At 37.6% G+C, this 26,205-nt stretch overlaps 1 protein-coding gene across 2 annotated transcripts in view; it reads left to right on the forward strand.

Annotated features, from left to right (window-relative positions):
- Positions 1-3,898: 3,898 nt before the first annotated feature.
- ABCA9 (ATP binding cassette subfamily A member 9) overlaps positions 3,899-26,205 on the forward strand; it is a 60,854-nt gene continuing 38,547 nt past the window's right edge. The window contains exons 1-13 of one of the 2 annotated variants that reach the window (XM_079130245.1): positions 3,899-4,227; positions 6,268-6,369; positions 8,288-8,501; positions 12,515-12,679; positions 13,241-13,344; positions 14,072-14,298; positions 16,680-16,821; positions 17,634-17,819; positions 18,658-18,805; positions 22,006-22,174; positions 24,698-24,756; positions 25,488-25,598; positions 26,012-26,187. In XM_079130245.1, the coding sequence (XP_078986371.1) occupies positions 6,274-6,369; positions 8,288-8,501; positions 12,515-12,679; positions 13,241-13,344; positions 14,072-14,298; positions 16,680-16,821; positions 17,634-17,819; positions 18,658-18,805; positions 22,006-22,174; positions 24,698-24,756; positions 25,488-25,598; positions 26,012-26,187 (1,797 nt within the window). In that variant the 5' untranslated portion in view covers positions 3,899-4,227; positions 6,268-6,273. The remainder of the gene's footprint in view (positions 4,228-6,267; positions 6,370-8,287; positions 8,502-12,514; positions 12,680-13,240; positions 13,345-14,071; positions 14,299-16,679; positions 16,822-17,633; positions 17,820-18,657; positions 18,806-22,005; positions 22,175-24,697; positions 24,757-25,487; positions 25,599-26,011; positions 26,188-26,205) is intronic. The other variant, XM_079130246.1, reaches the window with a different exon arrangement.

Here is a 26,205-nt window from a genome sequence, read left to right on the forward strand (position 1 = left end):
AGAACAAATACAAAAATTAATAAAATTAAAAAAAAAAAAACATGTTGGTGGAAAGCTGGGTGCAAACCTGTTGTCCAGCTACTTGAGAGGCTGAGTCCAGAGATCACTTTAGTTCAAGAATTCAGGGCCAGCCTAGGCAGCATGGTGAAACCCCATCTCAAGTATATACACATTCATACTTGAGATTGGGTTTCACCATGCTGCCCACATATATATTCTCCATATATATGTGTATATATATATATATATGGAGAAAATAAATTTATTACAGTCCAAAAATTTACAAATGATAAAAAATTATATTAAAATATGCTTGATATAACAAGAAATCTAAAAATGTATGTTGTCAAGATGATATATTTTTAACAATCACATTATTGAAATTTAAAAATACCTACAATGTCCAGCTAGCATTTGTTGCATAAGCCCTCACAGCTAGGTACTGTACCTTTTTTATTGCTGTTATTCCCCCATCCCTCAAATCCTAAATTTTTAGATTCTAAAATGACTGTTGTTTGGATACCAGACACTTGTTGGATGCCATCGTATGCTCTGGGTCTCACAGATGAGGAAACTAAGGGTCCCAGGGTAGCCCCTTGCCCGGCATCGCACAGTTATCAAGCTAAGGTTTCAAGTTCAGTTCTGCTAAACACTTATCTCTGGGGGACTGAAAGGCTGAAGAGAAAGTTTCCTGGTTCAGACTGATTTCCTACATTGATAGAGTAATATAGATTCAAATATGCTTGTTAACAGTTAAGGGTGATCACTAATAGACTAAAATACAGGTCCCGAACTTTCTAGACAAGAGGTGGGATAAAGAGGAACCTGAAATAAGGAACAGAGAAAACATGCTCAGTGGAGAAATGGAGAAATGGAAAACCACAGAAAAGTTTAAAGAGCTTATAAGATGTCAGGAGGAAATGAATTAATCATCTTAAGGACTTACCTTCCCGCTGTGGAAAGTAAAACAATTGCAGACTGAATCAAAAGAAAAATACAGTACAGTGTTTTGAAACACATCTTGTCGGCATCTAACAGAGATTGGTCAAAAGGTACCTGGGAAATGCAAACATAGAAGTGAAGGATCAGAATAAAAAATGTTTCAAGGCATAAATGCATAAAACAGGACCAAATAGAATTTATTTATTTATATATTATTATGAAAAAAGAGAAATTTTGGGAGGGTACCTGACTAAACTCATGGGCAGGGAGTATAGCCAGGTCTGAGAAAGAATGAAAAAAAAAAAAGAAAAAAGAATATAAAAGCCCCTGGGAAACAAACAGATGTTCTCAGCATCTATGAGGCAGCTGGACCGCTTCACTCTTCTTTCTTGGCAAATGTGTTTCAGCTCTCGTAGGACAGTGTCAAGAAGAGCAGCGCACAGATCCCAGGGAGACGAGTACTCTGCATCTACAGTGAGTGTGTATACAGCTGGGATCCTCAAGGGAAGGCAGTCCTACCTGGAGTGCATGCTTATTTAAGGATCCCGAAAGAAGAGTTTCAGCACGCTACCAAGAACATCACATGAAATTTATGACATCTGGCATGGGAAAATATTTCTGCAAAGTGCCATGAAAACTATAAAGTGTGTGCACCTAAGTGAGGATAAGCCAGTGAACAGAGACCTATGCAAATGAGACAGGAAGCATAGCATTCATGACAAGCTCATAGATTCTGGAAATGGTCTGGCTTTCAACGCAGGTTCTGACACTCATTAAGCATGTGAATTGCCGTGTTGTTTGAACTCTAAGGCCTCACTCTTTTCATTTACAAAGCAGGGTACATTATAATAGTGCCTACCTCATGGGACTACCATTGGATCAAATGTGTTAATATTTAAGTGCGAGGGTGGGGGTTTAACTCACTGGTAGAACATGTGCGTAGCATGTGTGGGGCTCTGGGTTTGCTCCACAGCACTGAAAAAAATTGTGTGTGTGTGTGTGTGTGTGTGTGTGTGTGTAGTATATACATATGTATAGTGCACATATATTTAAGTTTTTCTTATACATAATGGATGTTAGAAATAATTGTGAAATAAATACATTATGTGATTAAAATCAGTGGTGTCCAATTTTTGAAATCCTGTGAGTTTATTGTTTGGTTTTGGTACTCCGGTTTGAATCCAGGAGCACTTCATTGAGCCACATTCCCCTTTTAGTCCTTTTTATTTAGAAATAGGACCTCCCTACATTGATTAGGTCCTTTCTAAGTTGCTAAGGCTGATCTTGAACTTGTGATCCTCTTGCCTCAGATGCCCATCACTGAGTCACGGGGATTACAGACCCACGGCCAACTTGCCTTTCTCTTCTTCTTCGTCCTCCTCCTTCTCCTCCTCCTCCTCCTCCTCCTCCTCTTCTCCTTCACTCTTTCCCACTCACCCCCTCTTCCTCCTCTTCCTCCCTTGCACAGTGCTGGCAGTGGAATCCAGAACTTTGCACATGCTAAGCAAGTGCTATGCCACTAAAGCTGTATCTCCAGCCCTAAGATTTGTTTTAATTAGTTAGTCAATTCTAAAGCTCAGGAATTACATGTGATTGAAACAAGCAAATGTTGAAAAGAAGATTATCAAAGGTGAGTTCCATGAAGATCACACAATAAGGTGCTTATGAAGAAAGAAGCCAACACATTGAAGAAACAGAAAAGAACTCAGAACAGAAAATAGACAAGGACCAGAACTTATAACCTTTAACTTAGACACAAAGTTCTTCTAGGAAACATAAAATTGCCTAAATTACATTCTCTGTGCACAAAATGTTAGCAATGTTAATGTATGTGATAGTTTTGTACCTCTACAGATGACAGTTGACATACTGAAACAATCAAAGGTTGTTTATTAGTGTATCATGAATTGATGAGTTCAGTATGCTTCTACAGATTTGATTGCTGAGAAATTTCTCATAATTAACAGAAGAGTAAATATAATTGAACAAACATTGAAAGAATGGCGAATAGGTAATGGGGCACAGATGAGGGTCTGTTTTAAGAATTGTGTGCATTTACTGTCCCCCTTCAGTTGTGTGCTTAGGAAGTACACAAGAATTTAACAGACACTGGCTGTAGGCAAAAAGATAACGGACCCTTTTCATCTTTCTTTTCAGCCAGACAAACTCCATGAATTTCAAGAAATTTCAGGATAATCTTGTCTTCTGCTCTCATGAGAAGCTCAAAAAAGATTGACAGCCATCAACTGTTTAAATGTTTTCCTAACCAGACTGGAAATAGGACATACTAAAAACCATTAGTGAGACAGGGACTTGTTTCCTGAGAACTATCACAGAAGTAACAGGTCTGTAGCTTTGGGATGCAGGAATTTTTTTCATATGACATTGCTCCCAAAGATGCTCCAATTTTTTACCCCAAGGAAGATACAATGAGACTGAGATAGGATGAAAATTCGGAGTTTACTTTGCTGCCTGAAAAAAATAGTTTCATTGCCATGCTCCTAGATTCATTTTTCAAGAATCTGTGGGAGGTTTTGAGGTATTTCTGACCCAATTTGTGTATTTATACTTGTCATTAAAAATAATTCCTTTCCAGTTTGCTATGCTCTTGCCTTCTCTGAACTTTTTATTTATCATTGTTCTAAAGATTGTGTTGGAGGTTAACTCTCCCATTAGGACCCAATATGAAGAGAGAGAGAGAGAGGAAGGTGGGGGGGAGGGGGGGAGAGAGAGAAAGAGAGGGAGAGAGAGGGAAAGAGGGAGAGAGAGAGAGAGGGAGAGAGAGAGAAAGAGGGAGAGAGAGAGAAAGAGAGAGAGGGAGAGAAAGAGGGAGAGAGAGAGAGAGAGGGAGAGAGAGAGAGAGAGAGAGGAGAGAGGGAGAGAGAGAGAGAGAGAGAGGGAGAGAGAGAGAGAGAGGGGGAGAGAGAGAGAGAAGGGGGGGGGGGGAGAGGGAGAGAAAGGCTGGATTCTCCTTTGCTGATAGTTTCTAATGTTTGGAAATGCAGCCAACCATCTGCAACTGTGAACTCCCTGCAGAGGAACTGGCAGGAGACAAAGAAATGAAAAACAGCACAGGAGTCACTATGTGAGCATAGAGTTTTTGGCAGTCTGGTTGCATTGAGACCATAATCCTCTTCGGAACTCAGTCTAAAACGGAACAATTTACAATTAAACATGAAATTAAAACCACGATGTAGTAGTGACCCAAAGGAATGTGAATTCTCCAGGACACAGAGACCCGGGGATGAACTGTGTTTCTAGATTTTTGCTTCGGCTTTCCTAAGAGTAAGTTAATGCTAAATTGTGCTTATTTTGCATTTAGAAATAGAAAGTAAGACTAGAAAGAGAGATGCCAAGCATTTGGGAGGGAATCATTAAAAGCAGTAAATTATTTTTCAAATCATCTGAGTATTTTATACTGTGTGGCTAAATAATCAGTTATTTAAACTAAGATTTTCCATTTTGCCCTATGATGAAAACACATTTGGACAAGCAGCACATATAATAGAATCTTCTGTTGGCTAAATTGAAAGAAATATTACTTTATGTTGCCTCTTTGCAAGTCTGAGCTATTTCCAAAGGTATTTGAATTACTCTCTTTTTGTTGATTTTCAGTTTCACTGCCAGAGGAACGTTAAATGCTGGAGGATAGGAGATTTTCTGAGTTTTGCACTGTTTTTAACTAACTCGAGAATATTTTCATCAAGAAAACTTAGGGAAATACTTTTGTTGACCTTGTTTATCAGGCTACATGTAAAAGAATTTTTATGACTTTTGCTGTGCAAATGTGAATAACAAGAATTCTGACTGGGAGATTACTGGCTTGTTAGAACCAATTTATTATTTGTGTATTATGCAATTTCCTATTCAGAGCAATTTAGGTTAACTTGATGTTCTGTGCATGATGGTGAGTGGTATTTTTATTTCTGATATTCCCATCAAGATGTGCAGTGGAAAAAATAAATCTTAATCAGAAACAACCACACTTGCAACAATTAGATGATGCAATTGTTATTCATAAATATTTCCTTGCACATGTATTAACTTGTAGGAAGAAAGAAGAGCAGTCGCTTGGGCAATATGTTTAATACTGTCAGACACCAAGGCTTGCCAAAGGATCACTTTCTTAACTGGAAATGCTGCAGTTTGGTACTAGTGGAGGTTTCCAGCTATTGCAGTGTCTGGATGGCATCATTAGTGGGAGCTCATCTACCTACCTGGCAAATCCAGTTCTCATTCTCTAAAACTTCCACCACATTTTCTATCAACTTGCCTTTGATTTTGATGCTGTTGGACTTGTGTTTTCCTGGTGGTTGTCTTGGGACTTCTTCGGATTTTAATTATCAAGGGTCAAGGAAAGCTTGAGTTCATCTTGCTCTTGAGGACGGTGATACACAAAGAGCTTGTCTTGTCTGGGTGATTTATTTCCTTTCAGTTCTATCTCATATCTGAGCTCCATTCTTACTTCCCACCACCCAAAGAAACCTACCTATTATATTCTATGATGATCCATAAGTTCCTGGATATTTTTGGAAAATGTGTATTGCATATAGTATGAATTCATACAAACAATATTGTGATGTAACAATCATTTCTTTTCTCTTATTTTTGGGTTGGCACCATGTTTTAAAGATTTCTTGGGCTGGGGAGATAGCTCAGTCAATAGAGTGCTTGCCTTGCAAGCACAAGGCCCTGGGTTCGATCCCCAGCACTGCAAAAAAAGAAAAAAAAAAAAAAAGATTTCTTCATGTTGACGGGTAGATACCAATTCGTTATTCCCCATTTCTACATAGGAATTTTTGGATAGTATCCATCAGCCTTTGTTTTATATTACTATGCCACAATAATCTACTTTATGATGAGAATCTATGTACAGGTCTCCTCACAAACCCATAAGAGAATTTCCTTGAGATAAATGCATAGGAGCAGAATTTGTTAGTGGTAGGATACAGCTAAGTAGTAATGAATTTGTAATGAATCACCTAACTGACCAGTTAAATCTACCCCATTAGCAGTACATAAAGTTCCTTTATCCCCATTAAACAGTTTATCAGATAAGTATTGTGGGGACAACAGCACTTGACACTATCAGCTCTGTGATTTCTGATTTCTACTGAAGAGTAAATGTTATCTCATAATTGTTTCCATTTTTATTCTTCTAATATGGAGTTTGAGCATCTCTTTAAAAAAAATCTTGGAACACTTCTTTAGGCATGCAATTGGAAACAGCTGTTATACTCTTTCTTTTTTTGTTTGATTGCACAATGTTTTCTATTTCAGACCTTCACATTTACTTCCTTTACTTCCTCTTTTTAAAATAAACAGGTCAAAATGAGCAAGAGACGTATAAGTGTGGGTCAGCAGATTTGGGCTCTTCTCTGCAAAAACTGTCTTAAAAAGTGGAGGATGAAAAGAGAGACCTCACTGGTATGATTCAGTCTACGTGTTCTCATATTTAAAAGAGGAAAAATATTTTCTCAAGCAACACACACACACATCTTCATTATTTAATATTCTATTTATATTCTAGCAGTCTAGAATTATTTTCCAAATACTGGACTTTGCTATTTTTTTTCAAATAAAATTTAAAATACAGTTATTATATGTCTTACTACAGGTATTTTTAAAAGAACTCAAACTTCACGAAAAATGAAGCCATATCTTTATAACCCAAAGATAATTCTTAACATCTGAATTCATTTGAATCTCATTAAGGCATCGGCACAGAAGTTCAGGGTCAAACTCAGAGAGAAATAATTTAATCCAGAATTAACCCAAAGTTTAAAAAACAGTAAAAAGAATGGATTTACCATAAAGAAAAGATAGAAGTGTAACAGACATGCTAATTATCCTGAGTTGATCACTGCCCAATATATACAAAAATGAAAACATCATGTTAGCTCATAAATATGTGCAAATATTACGTGTTAATCAAATAAAAGAAAAAGGTAAACTGTAGTTCTTCTAAACTGTTGCACTATGGATGCAATGTCAATTTGAAATAATAGGACTATAGAAAAATGGCAAAAGAAAATGACATGTTTATCTTTTACTTCTATTAAAATAATACTTTTTATTATAATTAGATATGTGTTGAAAATTTTATAAATTCAGAAAAACATAAAGAATAAGATAAAATCACTTATAAAATATCCATATTCAAGACAGTATATTAACGATCTTATGGACATTGTGTGTGTGTGTGTGTGTGTGTGTGTGTGTGTTTATTCAGAAAATAGGTATTGAATGCCTGGATTCTCAGTGAAGAAAACATAAAAAAATTTCTACATAGGACAGGCATGGTGGCACACTCCTATAATCCCAGTGACTTGGTGGCACACTCCTGTAATCCCAGTGACTAGGGAGGCTGAGGCAAGAAGATTGCAAGTTTGAGACCAGCCTTAGCAACTTAGGAAGACCCTGTCTCACTAATAAAAATTAATTAATAAAATAAAAAATAAAAAGGCCTGGAGATATAGTCAGCAGTGAGTGTCCCTAGATTTAATCCCTGGAACTGAAAAAAAAATCCACATGGAGCAAAAACTATATCGATATGAATATACAATTTGGGCTCTCACTCTAAACAGATGTTTTATTCCAATTTTTTTTTTTTTTTTTTTTTTTTTGGCGGTGATGGGGATTGAACATAAGGCCTTGTGCTTGACAGGCAAGCACTCTACCAACTGAGCTATATCCCCAGCCCCTTAACTGTTTTTACAATAAGCATTATATCTCTCTTTTCATTTATGTAGATAGATAATAGACATAGACATAGATCACACATAGCTAATATAAGGTGTGATGAATGTGGCATATACCTCTTTGACAAGGCCTTGTGTTTAGAATTATAACTAAAAGCATAAAGTGAGTTCTTATTACTGGGTTTTGAATGCATTCCCTTACAATTCCAATTTCAGAAAATGATCAGAATGATGAAAGAATTTTAAAATTCTTTTTAGGAGTAATATTTCCACCTTGTTCCAAGTGCAGGCAGCAGAAGGTCAAAATAGTATCTTCCTCCTGTTGAAGGAAATTGCATATCCATTCCAAGCCACCTGCCTTTTTCAACATGACTAAGCCACTGGGCTTTCATGAAGCAATCCAACCTTACATTGGGGAATGATAAACTGAGATTCTCAATCATAACTGGAATCTCTGTCTTGGTGAACAATGTGCATATTTCAAAATGTGTAGCTTAAACAAAGGAAATCAAGACATTTAAAATGTCAGAGACAGGGACAGAGAACAAATGCAATGCAAACTGCAAAACAGAAATAAGGGTTTTCTGTGGTTTGTGGTAGGACACCTATTGATTTGCCTCTTTTTTTCTCCCCTTGTTACATAGGAATGGTTTTTCTCATTTCTTCTACTACTGTTTGCATACCTCCTTTCTTCCAATTTACACCAAATTAATGACTCTCCCCAAAAGTCTGCAGTGGATCTGGATCTGGGACGTGTAGATAATTTTAATGACTCTAATTATGTTATTGCATTTGCACCAGAATCCAAAACTACCCAAGAGATAATGAACAAGGTGGCTTCAGCTCCATTCATGAAAGGTATGTTCTTTTGCAATTCATGATAATTTTCTTATTTGCAAAGTACACAAATTTGTTTTGTTGTTTTCTCGATAGACTGTTCAATGTTGAAATTTTTGGTGTTAATTAAAAACATTAATGTATATTCCTTTCCAATAACAAGGAGGTTTACTTACTCTGTTAACTGGTGTCCTATTTAGGAAATTCTATGTTAAAAGGCTTATTACCCTTTACAGTACATATCAAAATGAGATAGTCCAGGGTTATTTAAATGTATGTTTTTTTTTTTTTTTAAGAAGATTCTGGAAAGATTGGATGAGAGTGGCAACATGACTTTTTGATCTATTCAAATACATAAAAATTGAGAAACTGTATCATAATGCCAAAACCGCATGGGCAATATTTAGGACAAAACTAGGTAACTAAGTATTTCCTTGTTCCTCAAAATATAAGTGACAGAGGAAAAAGTTCTGACAGCTACAAGTTTGGCATGGTATCTCTCTCTGGGAGTAGCTGGAGAGCAAGGGAAGCCATGGAAGAGGAGGCCCCCTTAAGAGTTACCAGGATATACTTGGAGAGAAGAGAAGGCCAATTTGAGAACAGCAACTAAAACTACCTGGGTATTTAGCACTGTTAGTGCAGTGTTGGAATGCTATTCTGAGGCTAATTTACATGCAAAGTGGGACAGACTAACTAGGCAGTTATGGAATAGTTTAACTCACCTTGAGTCCTTGAAACCCAGGATATCAGTATGGGAGAAAAGGGATACAGAGTTCTGGGACAGAAAATTTCCAGTGTAAGGAATCTTGTTATTCCAGATAGCTAGGAAGTCCCTCAAAACTAGCAGGTTACATCAAAAAGACTCAGTGGCCAACTCAGGGCAAGTTGTATTTCAAAAAGTGCAATGATTCAAAACTCATCAAATAGTTAAATTCATGCTTTCAGAATGATATGAAAAGAAAATCCACCTGCTTAACATTATAGGATGATAATGAATGAGTTCTTGTGAAGATTTATAAATAAAAAGAAATACCATATTGTATTCTGGGTGAATAATACTATTATACAAACCAAATAGATAAAGAAAAGGTACTCATTTAAAAATGTTTTCTAATATTTGAATAAAAGAAGTGGTAGATAGAAAACATCACCAATCTGAAACCCTCATTGAATTAATGTATCTAGACAGCTGCCAATATCTCAAAAGGGAGACAATCAGAAATTATGAGCTTCTGATAAGATGACATGCCACCCCCAAGGTGTAGTAAACAGGGTGAGATCTGAGTTTGATTAGGCCTCTGGATCCAGCTGCTGGATTGTAGGAAATACAGAGAAAGGAAGCATGTTAAATTTTTTTAAGAGTATACATCTCACAAAATTATGTGGGTTAAATGACTTGGGTTTCCAACATCATTTTAGGTAGAGAAAAATTGAAAGTATTCCCTCTAAAAACTGGAACAAAAGAGGGATGCCCTCTTTTACCCCTTCTATTCAACATAGTCCTTGAAACTCTAGCCAGAGCAATTAGACAGAAGAAATTAAACAGGATACAAACAGGAAAAGAACTCATATTATTCCTATTTGCTCATGACATGATTCTGTATTTAGAAGACCCAAAAAACTCCACCAGAAAATTTCTAGAACTCATAATTGAATTCAGCAAAGTAGCAGGATATAAAATTAACATCCTTAAATCAATTGCATTTCTATACATCAATGATGAATCAACTGGAAGAGAATTAGGGAAATTATCCCATTCATAGTAGCCTCAAAGAAAATAAAATATTTGGGAATCAATCTAATAAAAGAGGTGAAAGACCTCTACAATGAAAACTACAGAACACTAAAGAAATAAATTGAAAAGACCTTAGGAGATGGAAAGATCACCCATGTTCTTGGATAGGCAGAATTAATATTGTCAAAATGGCCATACTACCAAAAATGCTATACAGATTCAATGCAATTTCCATTGAAATTCCAATGACATCCTTCACAGAAATAGAAAAAGCAGTCTTGAAATGCATTTGGAAGAATAAGAGACCAAGAATAGCCAATGTAATCCTCAGCAAGAAAAGTGAAGCAGAAGGCATGACAATAGCAGACCTTAAATTATACTTTAGAGCTATAATAACAAAACAGCATGGTATTGGCACCAAAACAGGCATGAAGACCAATGGAACAGAAGACAGACAAACCCACATAAATACAGTTACCTCATACTAGACAAAGGCACCAGAAACATACATTGTAGAAAAGATAGCCTCTTCAACAAATGGTGCTGGGAAAACTGGAAATTCTTGTGTAACAAAATGAAATTAGACCACTATCTCTACCCTGCACAAAACTCAAAGTGGATCAAGGACGTAGGACTTAGATCAGAGACTCCATGCCTACTAGAAGAAAATGTTGGCCCCAATCTGCATCATGTTGGCTTAGGACACAAATTCCTCTACAAGACTCCTAAAGTGCAAGAAGTAAAATCAAGAATCAATAAATGGGACAGCATCAAACTAAGAAGCTTCTTCACAGAATAGGAAACAATCAAGAATGTGAAGAGAGAGCCTATAGAATGGGAGAAAATTTTGCCACCTGCACCTCAGATAGAGCATTAATCTCTGGGATATATAAAGAGCTCAAAAAACATAACACAAAAGAAAACACAAATAATCCAATTAATAAATGAGCAAAGGAACTGAATGGGTACTTCACAGAAGAAGAAATATGAATGCTCAACAAATATATGAAAAAATGTTCAACATCACTAGCAATTAGAGAAATGCAAATTAAAACTACCCTGAGATTTCATCTCACTCTAGTCAGAATGGCAATTATCAAGAATATAAATAACAATAAATGTTGATGAGGATGTGGGGAAAAAGGTTCACTCATACATTGCTGGCAGAACTGAAAATTGGTGCAACCATTATGGAAAACAGTATGGAGAATCCTCAGAATACTTGGAATGGAACCACCATTTGACCTAGTTATCCCACTTCTTGGCATATCCCCAAAGGCCTTAAAATCAGAATATACTACAGTGATGCAGCCACATCAATGTTCACAGCAGCTCAATTCACAATAGCTAAACTATGGAACCAACACAAGTGCCCTTCAATAGATGAATGGATAAAGAAAATGTGGTACATATACACAGTGGAATATTACTCAGCCACAAAAAAGAATGAAATTGTGGCATTTGCCAGTAAATGAATGGAACTGGAGTCTGTCATGCTAAGTGAAATAAGCCAATCCCAAAAAACCAAAGGCTGAATGTTTTCTCTGATATGCAGATGCATATACTGACTCACAAGAGGCTGGGGTTAGGGAGGAGTGGAGGTTCACTAGATCGGGAAAACGGGAAATGGTGGGGAATGCAGGGGGGAATGGAAATGGAAAAGACAATGGAATGAATTGGATATAACTCTCCTATGTTCATATATGAATACATGACCAGTTCACATACAACCACAAGAAGGGGAGTTATACTCCATGCATGAATGATATGTCAAAATTCTACTGTCATGTATAACTAAAAAGAACAAATTAAAAAAGATATTAGGAAAAAAATAAAAAATAAATGGCCTGAATTTGATTAGTAATAGCCTTTTACCTTATGTATTTTAGAATTAACAGTCTAGAGAAACACTGTTAAATTTTAACAACTTCATGCTGTCTTTGGAAATTTGGCCCCAATGACACCACTGTGAAATGGAAATAGTATATACTTTGCTGTTAGGTCTGGCAGGCATAAATTTAAATGGAAGCTTTGGTATGCTATTATTTAAATACATTATGCATTAAATTATTGACTAGTTTGTTTGGAAAGGCAAATATATTTGCCATATGATTCTTCTGATTTTATCTAAGGCATTAGGGGCCCCCCACTTTCCCTTGAAGTGTGTCTCTTACTGAGGCTGAGCACTGTCTTTAAAGAAGGAACAGCTCTAACATAACTTAAATACAATCGAAACAGGCACGTTGTTTTGGGGCCACGTAGAAATCTTACTTCATTATTCCCTTTTGTCGCACGACAGGAAGAACCATCACTGGATGGCCTGATGAAAACAGCATGAACGAACTGGATTTAAATTATTCAGTCGATGCAGTAAGAGTCATCTTTAATGATATGTTCTCCTACCATTTGAAATTTTCTTGGGGACTTAGAATCCCTAAGATGAGAGAACACAAAGACCATACAGGTAACCTTTCCGGTAGAAAAAAACATTTTTGCTCTTATGTCACTGGCCACAAGGGGGCGTGAGTGATAGCAGAAGTGAAATGAACTACCCAAACCCACAGCTTGAATCTTGATTCTGTCAACCTAGAAGAGATTCGCTAATGAAATCAAGCCTATATTCTTAATGACATTATTTCATTAAGAATTTATATTTTCTATTACTTCAGTGTTACTTCTAGATAAAACCTCAAGAAAAGGCTCTTGTTCAATAAGTCCCATTTTTAAAAAAGCTAGTGGTTGTTCGTTTGCTTTTTGGCCACAAACAAGAGAAGAGCAATGTTGAACAAAAACAGTCTGAAATATTGAATGAGAAGTCACTGAGAGCTGGTCTTCAAAGCCATAATAAGGCAGCTCTGGCGTGTCCTCCTGGAGCGTGCTCCATCACCCTCAGCTGAGAGGTCTTTCCACACCGTGTGTGATTGTGGTTTCTGAATGCATTTTTGGAATATTGGAAATTTTGATTTTTCCTATAACCAAGACTGTCCTATCCCATAATAACAAGTGTGTTCTGCTTTTCTTAAAGCTCACTGTCAAGGATTGGACAAAAAACTCACCTGTGAAAGTTCAATGTTCTGGGAGAAAGGCTTTGTGGCTTTCCAGGCTGCCATTAATGCTGCGATCATAGAAGTGAGTTCTAAGTCAAAGCAAACTGGATGCTTTATGAACTAAATTCTGACGAGTGGAGATATAGCTTGTCTTATCATTTATTCAATTTGTTAATTAAGCATAATATAGCAAACAGCTTCTATATTCAAGCCTTTGTGCAGCTACTAGGGATTGGAAAAGATATTATAGGGCACTTCTTCCAGAGATCCTGGTAACGAGGGACATGGAAATATGGATGCATAGGCATAATAAAGGTTTACATTTTATTATGGCATTTTTTTTTATCTTGTAATTTCTTTTTTAACTTTTCCCCTCAGTTTTTTATTGGTACATTAGAGTTGTATGTAATAGTGGGATTCATTATTACATATACAGATATGCTCATAATACTATTTGTGCAGTACCATTCACCAGTATTTCCTCTATCATGAGATTTTAAATATTGTGTTAGGCAAACAATGAAGTAGGAGCTGCTCTTAGAAACCATCAGGGAAGATTTTCTATGGAAGCATCCTTTTAGCTAGTATTAAAACATAAGTAGAATTTCATCCAGTGAGAATGGTAAATAGAGATGTCCTAAGGAATCAAGATGAAACCCACATACTCCAGGAGCTACAAGGGACCAATTATGAAGGGCATCTATAGTCTAAATATTTAAACGTGAAATGTCCGTGATTCCTTGTGATCCAGAGCGTGAGGCTCTAGTTAGATTAATGGTAATGGTTTGTCCATTGATACCTTGCTTTAGGTTGCAGTGAATCATTCAGTGATGGACGAGCTGATGTCAGTTACTGGATTAAACATGGAGATACTACCTTTTATTGCTCAAGGAGGAGTTGCAACCGATTTTTTCATTTTCTTCTGCATCATTTCTTTTTCTCCATTTATATATTACATCTCAGTCAACGTTGCCCAGGAGAGACAAAACATAAAGTCACTGATGACAATGATGGGACTTCGAGAGCCGGCATTCTGGTAAAGTGCATAACCACAGTCCACCATGCAGCATAGGTAGAAGAGCCCAGCTGGCTGGACTCTCTAGACGCTTAGGTCGGACGTTTTCATGAAGTAGCATGTGATTACACTTGAATGGGCGTGAATGAAGGAGATGGACCTATTGGCTTGGTAGCCGAAACTTCTTTTTGATTTAAGGAAAGCCTGGTCCTGTAGATAATCTGCTGAGACTCAGGGCACTGACCATATAGAGGATGACCCTCTGTCTCTAGTTACCACATCTGGATGAACTAGAAGTTGAGGTTTCCGAGGCACAGTGAATTCTGCTTTCCAGAAACTTTGTCGGTAGTGGTGAGCCCTTCTCATCCCACAATGAGTACCTGTCACTGAGAAAAGAGAGCCAATTTGCTTTTTGGACACTGTGCGTTCCTTAGTGGAGGCAGTAGGGCAGAGTGGGAAGAACACAGGCCTGGTAGGTGAAATCATGGGTCATCTCCATCTCATCATCTGGTAGCTGCAGCTTGGACTAGCTACTTAAACTCTTTAAAACTCTGTTTTCTGTAGAACACTGATGATAATATCTACTCCCACGACTCCTGACGATTAAAGAAAGAACTGTATTTTTAGTGCTTAAGAAGACAGACACTGAGTTAGATAGCACCTGGTAGAATTCTGGGAAAGAGCATGTCCTGACCGTAGCTGCAAGTCAGGGCATTAAGCTCTGAATAGGGAGTCGGCAGTGAGACTTTTTAATGAGTTTAGAAAGCTGATGTATTAGACAGTAGGGGACATAGCGGGTCAGGGGAATCAGAAAGAATGGTGGGAGTCTTCAATTTCCCCTTTCCACGTTCTGGTATGATTCTCAATGTCAAACAAAACATACAATTCATGACTAGTTCAACCCAATCTTTAGAGGAGAGACACTATTGAGTAGGAATACTGCACATTTTTAATATTGCTGATATTTACCAAGTTTATTTTTTTCCTAATGAAGTGTTCAGTATACTAAACTTAGAAGTAGAAAAGATGGATTGTTGGTTTGATCTACAATGGGAGTTTTTCTTGTTTTTTGTGTGTGTGTGTGTGTGTGTGTGTTAAAATGATATATCATGATATCAGAGGAGATTTGGTCACTGTATTTTAAAAGATGATGAAAATCTACCCAGAGAAAAGTAACCTATGAGATTGAAAAAAAAAAAAAAAATCAAATGAAGAAGGATTAAAAAGTCAAGTCTTTTTTTCCTCTCATGAAAAAAAGTGTGACATTTTATTCATACCACATTTGGGTGAAATTGAAGAGAGGTTTAGAGAATGCAGGTACATGAAAATTTCAGAAGAATAGAATGTAAGATGAAAAGGGAATTGTTAAAATTGGGCATTAGAAACCAGACTTCCCAAAATATGACAGCATTTTCCACTTTGAAAGGACAACTGTTGGCCCAGTAATCACATTAAATCCATAAAACACCTGATTTTATTTAATTCTCTTACTGTTTTCCAGTAGAGGAAGCTTAAATTTAAAGAGATTAAAGAACTATTTCTCAGGATTATCTAGTTACAGTACAGCAGAGAAAATTTGAATCCAGGTCTGTGTGATTAGCACACTTATTCTTTCCCACTCTACAGAATTTTCTTCCTGTTTCTCTGGCATTGATAATAAGGAACAACACATCTCCATGTCCATCTGTTTATTGTACCTATCTACATTTTCTGTCTACGTGTATATCTGCATCTGTATCTAATCATCTATACCAGGCTTGGTCAATGATGGCCTGTTTCTGTATCACCTGCAACTAGAAATGGCTTTTCCATTTTAAATGCTGAGAAAAAAATTTAAAACATAATAACCGTGTGATACATGAAAATTTATAGGAAATTCAAATTTCACTTTCTGCAGGTTCATTTTTCCTGGAACAAAGCCACACATCTCCCACATATTTTTCTAGGATTACTTTTGTGCTACCAAGGCAGGATTGAGCAGTTGCCACATAGACTCATTTGGCCTACGAAGCCTTAAATATGTATTATCTGGTTCTTTGGAGGAAACGTTTGCTCACCCCTGCTTCACTGTCCGTTTTTTTGTCCGTGTTGTTTGTGAGTGACTTCAAGAAGGTGCCCAGAACTGACAGATCATCGCAGTTGCCTTCCCTGAAAGCTTTTCCCGTCTTGTTACCCACTTTCTGTCTGAATTTGCAACTGGCCATCTATTTTGCCCGTTTGCTTGCTTATTGCCTATGTTTCCCTGTAGAATATGAACTTCCCAGCAAGGAAGTTTTCTGATGTGTCAGCTATCGTCTCTTTTTTATCCTTGATCAACGGTGAGCTTCACAAACCATTTGCTGAATAAATGAATGAATGGCGAGGTGACAGCACGCTGAATCCATGCTGTGTTTCTCTGGCAGGCTTTCCTGGGGCTTGATGTATGCCGGCTACATCCTTATCGTGGCCACTTTGATGGCTCTTATCATAAAATCTGCCCAAGTTGTCATCCTAACTGATTTCCTGGTAGTCTTTACTCTGTTTCTCTTCTACGGCCTATCCTTGGTAAGTTGGTGAATTCTCATTCTCTCTCTCTCTCTCATGCCAATCATGTGTCACGTACTGTTTTCACCTCTTCTGTTCTGCTTGCTGTCTTTGCATGAGACAGTTTCTGGATGCTAATAAAAAAAAAATTGGTGAAATTTTGTAATTTTTTATTAGCTTTCCATCACTCTAACAAATGTCTGAGATAATCAAAAGAAGGAAAGGTTTATTTTGACATTTTTGTTGTTGTTGTTGCTGTTGTTGTTTTGTTTTGTTGTACAGGGGAGTAAAGCCAGAGGTGTTTAATCACTAAGGCACATCCCCAGCCTATTTTATATTTTATTTAGAGACAGAGTTCTATTAAGATGCTTAGAGCCTTGCAAAGTTGCTGAGGCTGGTTTGAACTCATGATCCTCCTGCCTCAGCCTCCCAATCACTGGGATTACAGGTGTGCACCACAATGGCTGGCATGGCTCACAGTGACCATGGGTCAGTTGACCCTGTTGCTCTGGGGCCTGTGGTTGGAGAGCACATCATGGCAGTAGTGCCTGGTGGATCAAAGCTGCTCACCTCATGGTGAGCAAAAAAGATGCAAAAAAGAGAGGAAGAGGAAGGAGTTAGGGCTCCTCCATCCTCTTCCAGGGCACACCTGCAGTGACCAGAAGATTTCCCACTAGAATCTACTTCTTAAAGGTTCTGTCACCTAGCAATGGCACCATGGGCCTGGGACCAAGCCTTTAACACAAGGGCCTTGGGGTCCCCCATCCAAATCGTAGCAAACATGAAGTTCTTTTTACTCAGCATGATCCCACCTGAAGTTTTTCTTTTCTCAGATAACTCTGGCTTTCCTGATCAGTGTGTTGATAAAGAGACCTTTCCTGACTGGCTTGGTGATCTTTCTCCTTATCGTCTTTTGGGGGAGCCTAGGATTCACAGCATTGTACAGACATCTTCCTGTATTTTTAGAATGGACCTTCTGTCTTCTAAGTCCCTTTGCCTTCACTGCTGGAATGGCCCAGGTAAGAGTTAAGGTCACTCTTCTACTTCTTAGAGAACATTCTAAACAGATTCGAGCCACATGTACCAAACATTGAAAGTTACATTCAGCTTTGTCAGGATAAACACTTCAGGGACAGGAGTTTTTATTTTCATCTCTCAGCGTAATTGTTTATTTCCTAAGTCACTAAATATAGGATTGTGCTCTGTGGTTGCTGTGGTTCAGCATCTGCTTGTAACCAATTGTCCCAGTGAACATTTGTCTGGTTTAAATTCAGGAAACATGACCCTCAATGCTATTGAAGTATCTGAAAACCAAAAATTTGGAATAAATCTCTTTTTATTTTTAACTGGTCATTTCATTATGGAACTGAACTTCTTCAGAAAAGTTAATTCTGGTTATAACATTATAACTATAAAATGCTAACTGGAAGGTTACATCCTATGTTAATTGAGTGCACCTCACTATGGTACAATTGCTCTCCTGTTCAAACCTAGTATGCACCATTCCCCCATGCTTTTGCTCTGGATTGGAGACTCCTCTCCAGCACACCCTCCTTATCTCCATCCTAAGCCTAATGAAGTCCTGCATTGGGTCCTGCTGGAACATCACTTTCCTTGAGTGTGCAACTTCTAGGAGACCTCTGTGCTATCACCTGTGGTTTGCAGATAGATAGGTAGATTGCTTTGCATGCCAGTAGGTCTGAGCTCTGTAAAGATTCAGATTGTGTTTGATTCCTCTTTGCAATCCCAGTGTCTGACAGAAAAGAGAAAATAATAACTTTAATGATATATTAATCATGTTTTTAAAAAATGTAATGCTATGCTAATCATTTTAAAATTCTACCTATCTTTTCCCAGCTTATACATTTGGACTATGATGTGAATTCTAATGTCCATTTGGATTCTTCAAACTACTCAAACCTAATAATAGCTACTCTCTTCATGTTGGTCTTTGATGCTCTTCTCTATTTGGTATTGACATTATATTTGGACAAAATTTTGCCCAGTAAGTAAAAGCATGATTTTAATTCAACACAATGTCATTAATCACATTTATTTAAAATAACTGTCTACAATGTACTATACATAAATTATCTAACATTTTTTTCCCCCAAAAGTTCTAAAATAAGATAATATTCTATACTATGTATGTAGAATTACTATCTAAGTCTTGGCTCTTCTTTAACACGGTAGGCTGTTCCTTTTTTCAGAGGCATTTGCAAGAGATTATGGATACTTATACTGTTAATGCAAAAATAGTTAAAAAAAAAGAAATGTGTAGATCTCAGATTTGTACTTGGTTGTGAAATCACAATGAACAGAAACAAATATACTTCAAAAATGATTTATGTGCTTACTGTATAATAAGCAAGTGGAATTTATTTCAGCAATAGAATTTTTCTTAACAAATTAAAGAAAATGTCATTATCTTAATCCATCCAAACTAAAATTTGATTAACATCCAATATTGATATATGCTAATAAAAAGATTTTTTCACCCTAAAAGATAGAAGAGAACATATTTAGCCTGACCAAAATCAACAAAAATTTGAAATATATAAAGCAATAATAAGTAGAAATTTAGAAATGAATGCAAAATATTTTAATAAAACAGGATAAAAAGTTTTAAAAGACAAAGTGAAAACAGGATAATAATACATATAATTCTGGCATATGAAAAAAATTCTGCAAGTGAAATAATTTGGAAAATAAAAATTCAAAGACACTATAATTGCCCCATTAACTTTTGAAACATTGCTAACTTTAATAGTGCATTGTAGATAACAGAGTATGATAGAACACTGTAAGGATAAACTTTAGATAATTTGTGTAGGAAGGGAATACCCAGATGTTCAGTTACCCTAAATGAGGTTATTTTGCATTGACACATCTTAAGTTTTTTTTTTTTTTTTCATTGTTGCATTATAATTATACACAATAGTGTAAGTCGCTGTTACATAATTGTATATGTCCATTACAGGAATGTAATTTGGTCAGTTTTGTTTCACAGTACCTTCCCTTCCCCTTCCTCTCTTCTACTGATCTCCCTTCTATTTCCATGAGATCCACTCCCTCTCCACCTTTTGTCTCTTGCTTCCCCTTATGAAGTAAAATACACAATCCTTGATTTTCTGAGTTTGGCTTATTTCGCTTAACATAACGCTTTCAAGTTCTATCTATTTTCCTGCTTTCTTCTTTATGGCTGAATAAAACTCCATCGACATTGACAGATCTTTAAAATTCAGGTTACTGTAAGTAACTGAAGGAGAGATTGCCAAACCACTTCCAGTAATTCTGAAGAAAACATGGTTATCAAAAGAGGTATTGTGAGAGCCCATGGATGCCCTTCTTTTCCAAAGAGAAGGAAAGTGTATTTTGCTAGCTATGACTTAATGAGTTTGGAAATCGTCTTGGGGAATATTTTTGTAGAAAGTAGAGATAGTTTGTAAACTCTATTGAGAGGGAAGTTTCAAGAAGTGGCATCTAACTTGAATTCATTGGGATAAAATTATTCCAGAAAACCTCATGTGGATTTCGACAAGGTTACTGAATTAAGTGATCAGAAAAAATAGAAGATGTGTTGCATCTGGACTTCATGAACGCACGTGACAATAAAAGTCCTTTCTTTATCCTTAAAGTAAGAAGGTGGTGTTTAAGTAGCTTTATATTTTTAAAATAAAATTTAATATACCATCCTAGATGATAACTTTCAAAGGAAATGGCAGAACCATTAGGTTGGCTATCATGTTTTTAACAATAACTCCAAGAGTCAAATTGGAAACAATGGCTGTCATTTTACAACAGCTGTACTCTGTCTAAAGGAGAATTTAAGAACACCAAAAGACTGGGGAAATAAGGAGTTAATTCCAACTCAGTTTGAAGTGGTTGTTTCTTACCCTTGAGGCCTCCATACCTTAAATCTCTGGCTTTTGGGGATGGTATATTTTCCATCCCTTGAGGCTATGGCTCTCCTGTTGGAAATTCATTCTGCACACACTGTTTCGTTCAGATTAATTCTGAATTCTCTTTCGGGTTGGAATTTCTAAAACTTTATAATAGACTGTGAAAATGAAGAAGGCTTGATATTGACGATTTCTTGAAAGATTTTATTTCTCTGAAAAATATTTCGTAAGTAGTCAGTGGGTAAATAAATCAGGGTGACTGGTAATTTCACCATCACGACACTTAATCTGGATTCATACTTTATTGGTATGGAAAAAACGTATTTCAAAACCAGTCAGTATATTCTACCTCCTCCCCTTTGAAAGCAATGAAGCCAGCAAAATACAGGTGGTAGAATCAATTTGCAAAGTACATAAAAGTCAATTCGCAAGTGTGCTTAACCAAATCATCCCTCTTGTCTGTGAATACTTCCAGAGCTCATTAAGTTCTTCTCTGTCCTTTGTTAGCATTTCTTAGTTCTTTTCCTACTCTATTCCTGCCAAGACTAATAATGAGCAAAAGCTACTCTTGTCTTGATGAGAATCACTACAAGGAAGCTTTTCGTTTTTTTCATTCTTAATATACATTTGCTCCATTTGTTTTTTAAATAGTTGCACCTACTTCTTGTTGTTTCCTCTAGGTTCTCTGAGATAGCTTATCTTGTAGATGTCACTGACTTGACAAAATACCACTGGCATAATGACACAAGGTCTATATCTCTCTCCATAGCCAGGGACTCTGGCAAACACATTCTGTGTCTGCTAAATCCAAAGGGAAGTTGTTCTTTTTTTGCGGGGTGCAAGGAGTACTGGGGATTGAACTCAGGGGCACTTGACCACTGAGTCACATCCCCAGCCATATTTTGTATTTTATTTAGAGACAGAGTCTCTAAATAAAAGTTGCTCAGCACCTCCCTTTTGCTGAGGCTAGTTTCGAACTCTGAATCCTCCTGCCTTAGCCTCCAGAGGAAGTTGTTCTTAACATCAGATTTAAATTTCTGGAAACATCTCACTCTACTATGAGGATCTTTGCTACATTCTTCTCATATTTCAAACATTGTATCAGATAGTAACATTCCATTTAACTTTTCTTCATTGTTCTATATATGTCAGAAAGCAAATTTGCAACCATAATAGCCTAAGGTGATAATGTGGGTTTAGGTTTACTGTCAAAGGGGCCCAAGCACTGAGGTTCTTCCCCAGGGGGACCGTGTTCTTTGATACAGTAACTAACCTGATATTAAATTGCATCCTGCCAATATAGACAGATATGGACATCGTCATTCTCCCTGGTTTTTCCTGAAGTCTTCATTTTGGTTTCGACACCAAAGATCTGATCACACGATCCTTGAGAATGAAACACCTTCTGACCCTTCATGGGATGACGCTTTCGAACCCGTGTCTCCAGAATTTCATGGGAAAGAAGCCATCAGGTAACAAATAAATCACATGTTGGAGCAACGGAGAACAGGTCAGAGACCAGGAATCTACCCGGCAACACAATGCCCCTTGTCCCGATCTGCTCCAGCCGGCTGCGCTCCTGAAAGGCTGCTCTCACCCTTAAGAGCACTTTATTTCCTTGCATTCTCAGTCTTCATATTTACTAATATCTTGTGGTATAGCAACAACTGCCACTGTCTCCTAGTCATGTTTCTTCTGTCCTCTCGGCTGCTCTCTTTGTGACAGACAATGCCACCATCCCCCTAGTTAATCTCACTTCCTCTTATCCGTGATTCACTTTGTCTTTTTCTTCTTCCCTTCCTAGCTGATAAGATGAAGGAAAGCAAAAAAGAAAAAAAAAAAAAAAAGGACAGGTCATACAGAAAAGGGGAGAGAGATTCCGACTCCTGAGGGGTAGGGAGGGAATGTGAGAAGGGAGAAGGGAGGTGACTAGCCCCAGGCACCCCTTGCCTTGGAGGTGATGCTCATGCTTCGATGCTGGTTGCTTTGACTTCCAAACAGCTAGAAATCCTTAAGATCTGTACTCAAATTTTGTCCATCATTCAATGTTGCTTTCATCTCCTCAATAAAGCTTTTTTGATCTACGTCATCCACTAATCTATTTAAACTCCAAACCCTTATGAAACTTACAGTCCCTAAGTGTTTATTTTTTAAAACGGCAGGTCCAATATGAACAGACAGGAGAGGAGTGTCCCTTCACGCCTCAGGAGGCGCTGCTCTGTTCTCAAGGGGACCTCCCTCTAAGCTGGAACGCTGGTACCCACGTTCTTTCAGTCCTATCACAGCACTAATGGAAACCCTTGATTACGGGAAAAAGGTGTTTTGATGTACTCAGTAGGCAAGAAAAAGGATAGTAAAGGCTTGTGAATTTTAGGTTTTCATGTTTGCCCTCTGCTCTAAAAAACTCATCTTTAGCAATGGGTGGAGATATGGGAAGCAGAATCTCACATGGCTCGCTGATTGGATGGTCCAGGGGGCCTTGTCCATGGCAGGGGAACCCAAGGCTGCCTGTCCTGCTTTATTCCTGCGGTCTGCACTGCATCCAACAGATCAGTTCACAGCTCTCTGAACCTCCAGGTCATTCTACCTCAGAGTCCAAGCCAGCAGGGCTCACAATCAACTCTCAGAAGAGAAGGCAGATTAAAATGACAATGAAAATACATTATTATACCAACCACAGAGGAGCTTCTCTACCTAATCTAGAATCTACTACCTAAACACCAAGGTAAAATCCCATTAAAACTTATGGAAAGAGCCCAGCATTTGTATTGCTTAGATGAAACGAAGGAATAAACACAACTGATACTTAGGATTCCCTAAAGAAAAGAAAAGATGGGGAAAGAAAGCCTAGAAAAAAAAAAAAAAAAAAACCAAGCAACTTGCCTAAGACGTCACAGTTTGAATAAACCCTGTGTGCCCAACTCAGAGTTATGGCAGCCACTGATCACCCTCTCCAGTCACCTCTGCATGGGACTGGATGTGGGTTGAATTGCAGATGTTGGAAGCCCTAACCCCTGAAGTAGTGGTATTTGGAGATGGAAGCCTTCAGAACTAATCAGGTGTAGATGAGACCTCGAGGGAGGGGGCCTTCATTAAGGGATCAGCATATTTGCAAGAAAGAAACACAGAGAGGCACACACCCACCATGTGAGGTCACAACAAGAAAGCAGACTCCCGCAAAGAGTCCACCAGGAACCAAGTCAATGGGTATGTCAGTCTCGGGCTTTCCAGACTCCAGAGCTGTGAGAAGTGAATGTCTCATCTTTAAAGCACTCGCCTGTGGGGTTCTGTTACAGCAGACTGAGCAGACGAATACAACCCACCTGCTGGTTCACCGCGATGATGTAGGGCAATTGGGGGCTAGCTTATGGTACCCCTTCGACTCATTCCACAAATTTTCTATGTACTCTTTTAAAAAATCTGTCTTTGCTTTAAACTTTATTTCCTTGCCTTCTTCCTCCCTTCTCATGGAGGTGTACTCTGTCCCCAGCCTTGTGCATTCTGCATGTCCTGTCTCATTTGTCCTACAAATCAGCCCTGTGTGATAGTTAACATTGTCATCCCATCCTGCTGCTGCTGAATCACGGAAGTATGGGTGCACAGTGTCTGAAACGGAGCTAGTAAGTGACACAACAGGAACCTCACCCAGGATGTTTTGACCATAAAGCCCGGATCTTTCTGTTATCATGCACTGCTCTTTTCTTTTTCTGGGTGATAGTATCTCCTAAATATTGATTTCACATCCAGCTCTCCTCAGCTCCAGTCTGTCACAACCCTCATGGGGTCATATTTCCTTGTGATAACGACCCCTCCTGTAGCCTGTCCAAGTTATGGTGATCGGGCTGCTGCTTCTAACAAGATGCTTTGGGTGTTTCTGGCAGTACTCTGTGAAAGAAAACCACCCCACATTTTCTCACACACTCAAAGACTTGGTTTATCCAACCTCTGTCCATCTACATAACTTCCTCAAAACATTTCCTTTTTTTTTTTTACAGAATCAAAAATCTTAAAAAAGAATATACAGGAAAACATGAAAAAGTAGAAGCCTTAAGAGGTAACAAAATAACATGTTCAATGTGGCTGTTGGATGCAGGGACTGTGCCTCACTGCTGTAGCACCTTGGTAGAAATTAAGGACAGATAATGGAGATATTATGATTCTCCTTTATTCCAACACATTATATTTCCTTTCAAGTGAATGAAAACCCTATAACAATTTTAAAAAGGAAGATCATATGGGAGTGAAATATATATGATATCATCAAAAAATTCTTTATTTTCAACTCTTTAAATGCTCTAGTCCTAAAGCTATCTTTTAAATTTTAAAATTTATTTATATTTCTGTCTCAGAGATTGAACCTAGGGATGCTTAACTACTGAGCCACATCCCCAGACCTTTTTATATTTTATTTACAGATAGGGTCTCACTAAGTTGCTTAGGGCCTTACTTGCTGAGCCTGACTTTGAACTCGGGATCCTCCTGCCTCAGCCTCCTGAGCCACTGGGATGGCTAAAGCTCTATTTAAATAGTTGGCTTCTCTTTAAGGATAAAAATGATTTTATGCAAAAAATTGTCAAGTTCATAATGACTTATGATTGATGATGCTATGGTTGTGAAATGTTTATTATAGGAGACATAATTTTTAAAAGAAGAACTTTAAGATTGATTTACTTTTGAATATTGGTAGTTGAATACATTTACGTTGAGAGAAAATGATATACAAATTTCAGGGGCTGCAAAGGTACTATGCAGGCTTGGAGTGTAATGTTTCTGAAATCATGCCAGGTCTGGGATTGGACATATACGAAGGACAGATCACTGCCCTCCTTGGTCACAGTGGAGCTGGGAAAACCACACTGTTGAACATACTGAGTGGACTGTCAGCCCCAACGTCAGGTGAGAGGACAGTCATCCGAGGACAAGCTCAGGGGCAAGTGAACTACCTGAGCCTTTCACTAGCTAGCATCAATAGTTTTATTAACTATGTGTCACATCAGGTGTTTAAGAGAAAACTTTTAGAAGTTTCCTGAAACATTCCACAATGTATACATAAATCCAAACACTATACGATAACCTACTAATATGTGCATTTTTAATTAAGTAACTCTATGGTTATTCAATTAGTCATTTCTGCTAGATCATATGTTATTCAGAACATTACCTTTCAATCAGACAACTGTGTAGCACTTATACATAGAATTAAGTTTCACTGAATCTAGTAATTTGCATTCATTCTTTTCCATGGTAAAGTATTTTAAATGCAACATGACACCTTGTCCTGATGGCAACTCTCTATCTTCTGCTTACAGGTTCTGTCACCATCTATAATCACACACTTTTAGAAATGGCTGATTTTGAAACTGTCAGCAAACTCACTGGAGTTTGTCCACAATCCAATGTACAATTTGGCTTCCTCACTGTGAGAGAAAACCTCAGGCTGTTTGCTAAAATAAAAGGGATTCTGCCACATGAAGTGGAGCAAGAGGTATCTGAATATGTTGTC

The sequence above is a fragment of the Sciurus vulgaris genome, assembly GCF_902686455.1.
Source record: "Sciurus vulgaris genome assembly, chromosome: 3".
Classification (NCBI taxonomy): domain Eukaryota; kingdom Metazoa; phylum Chordata; class Mammalia; order Rodentia; family Sciuridae; genus Sciurus; species Sciurus vulgaris.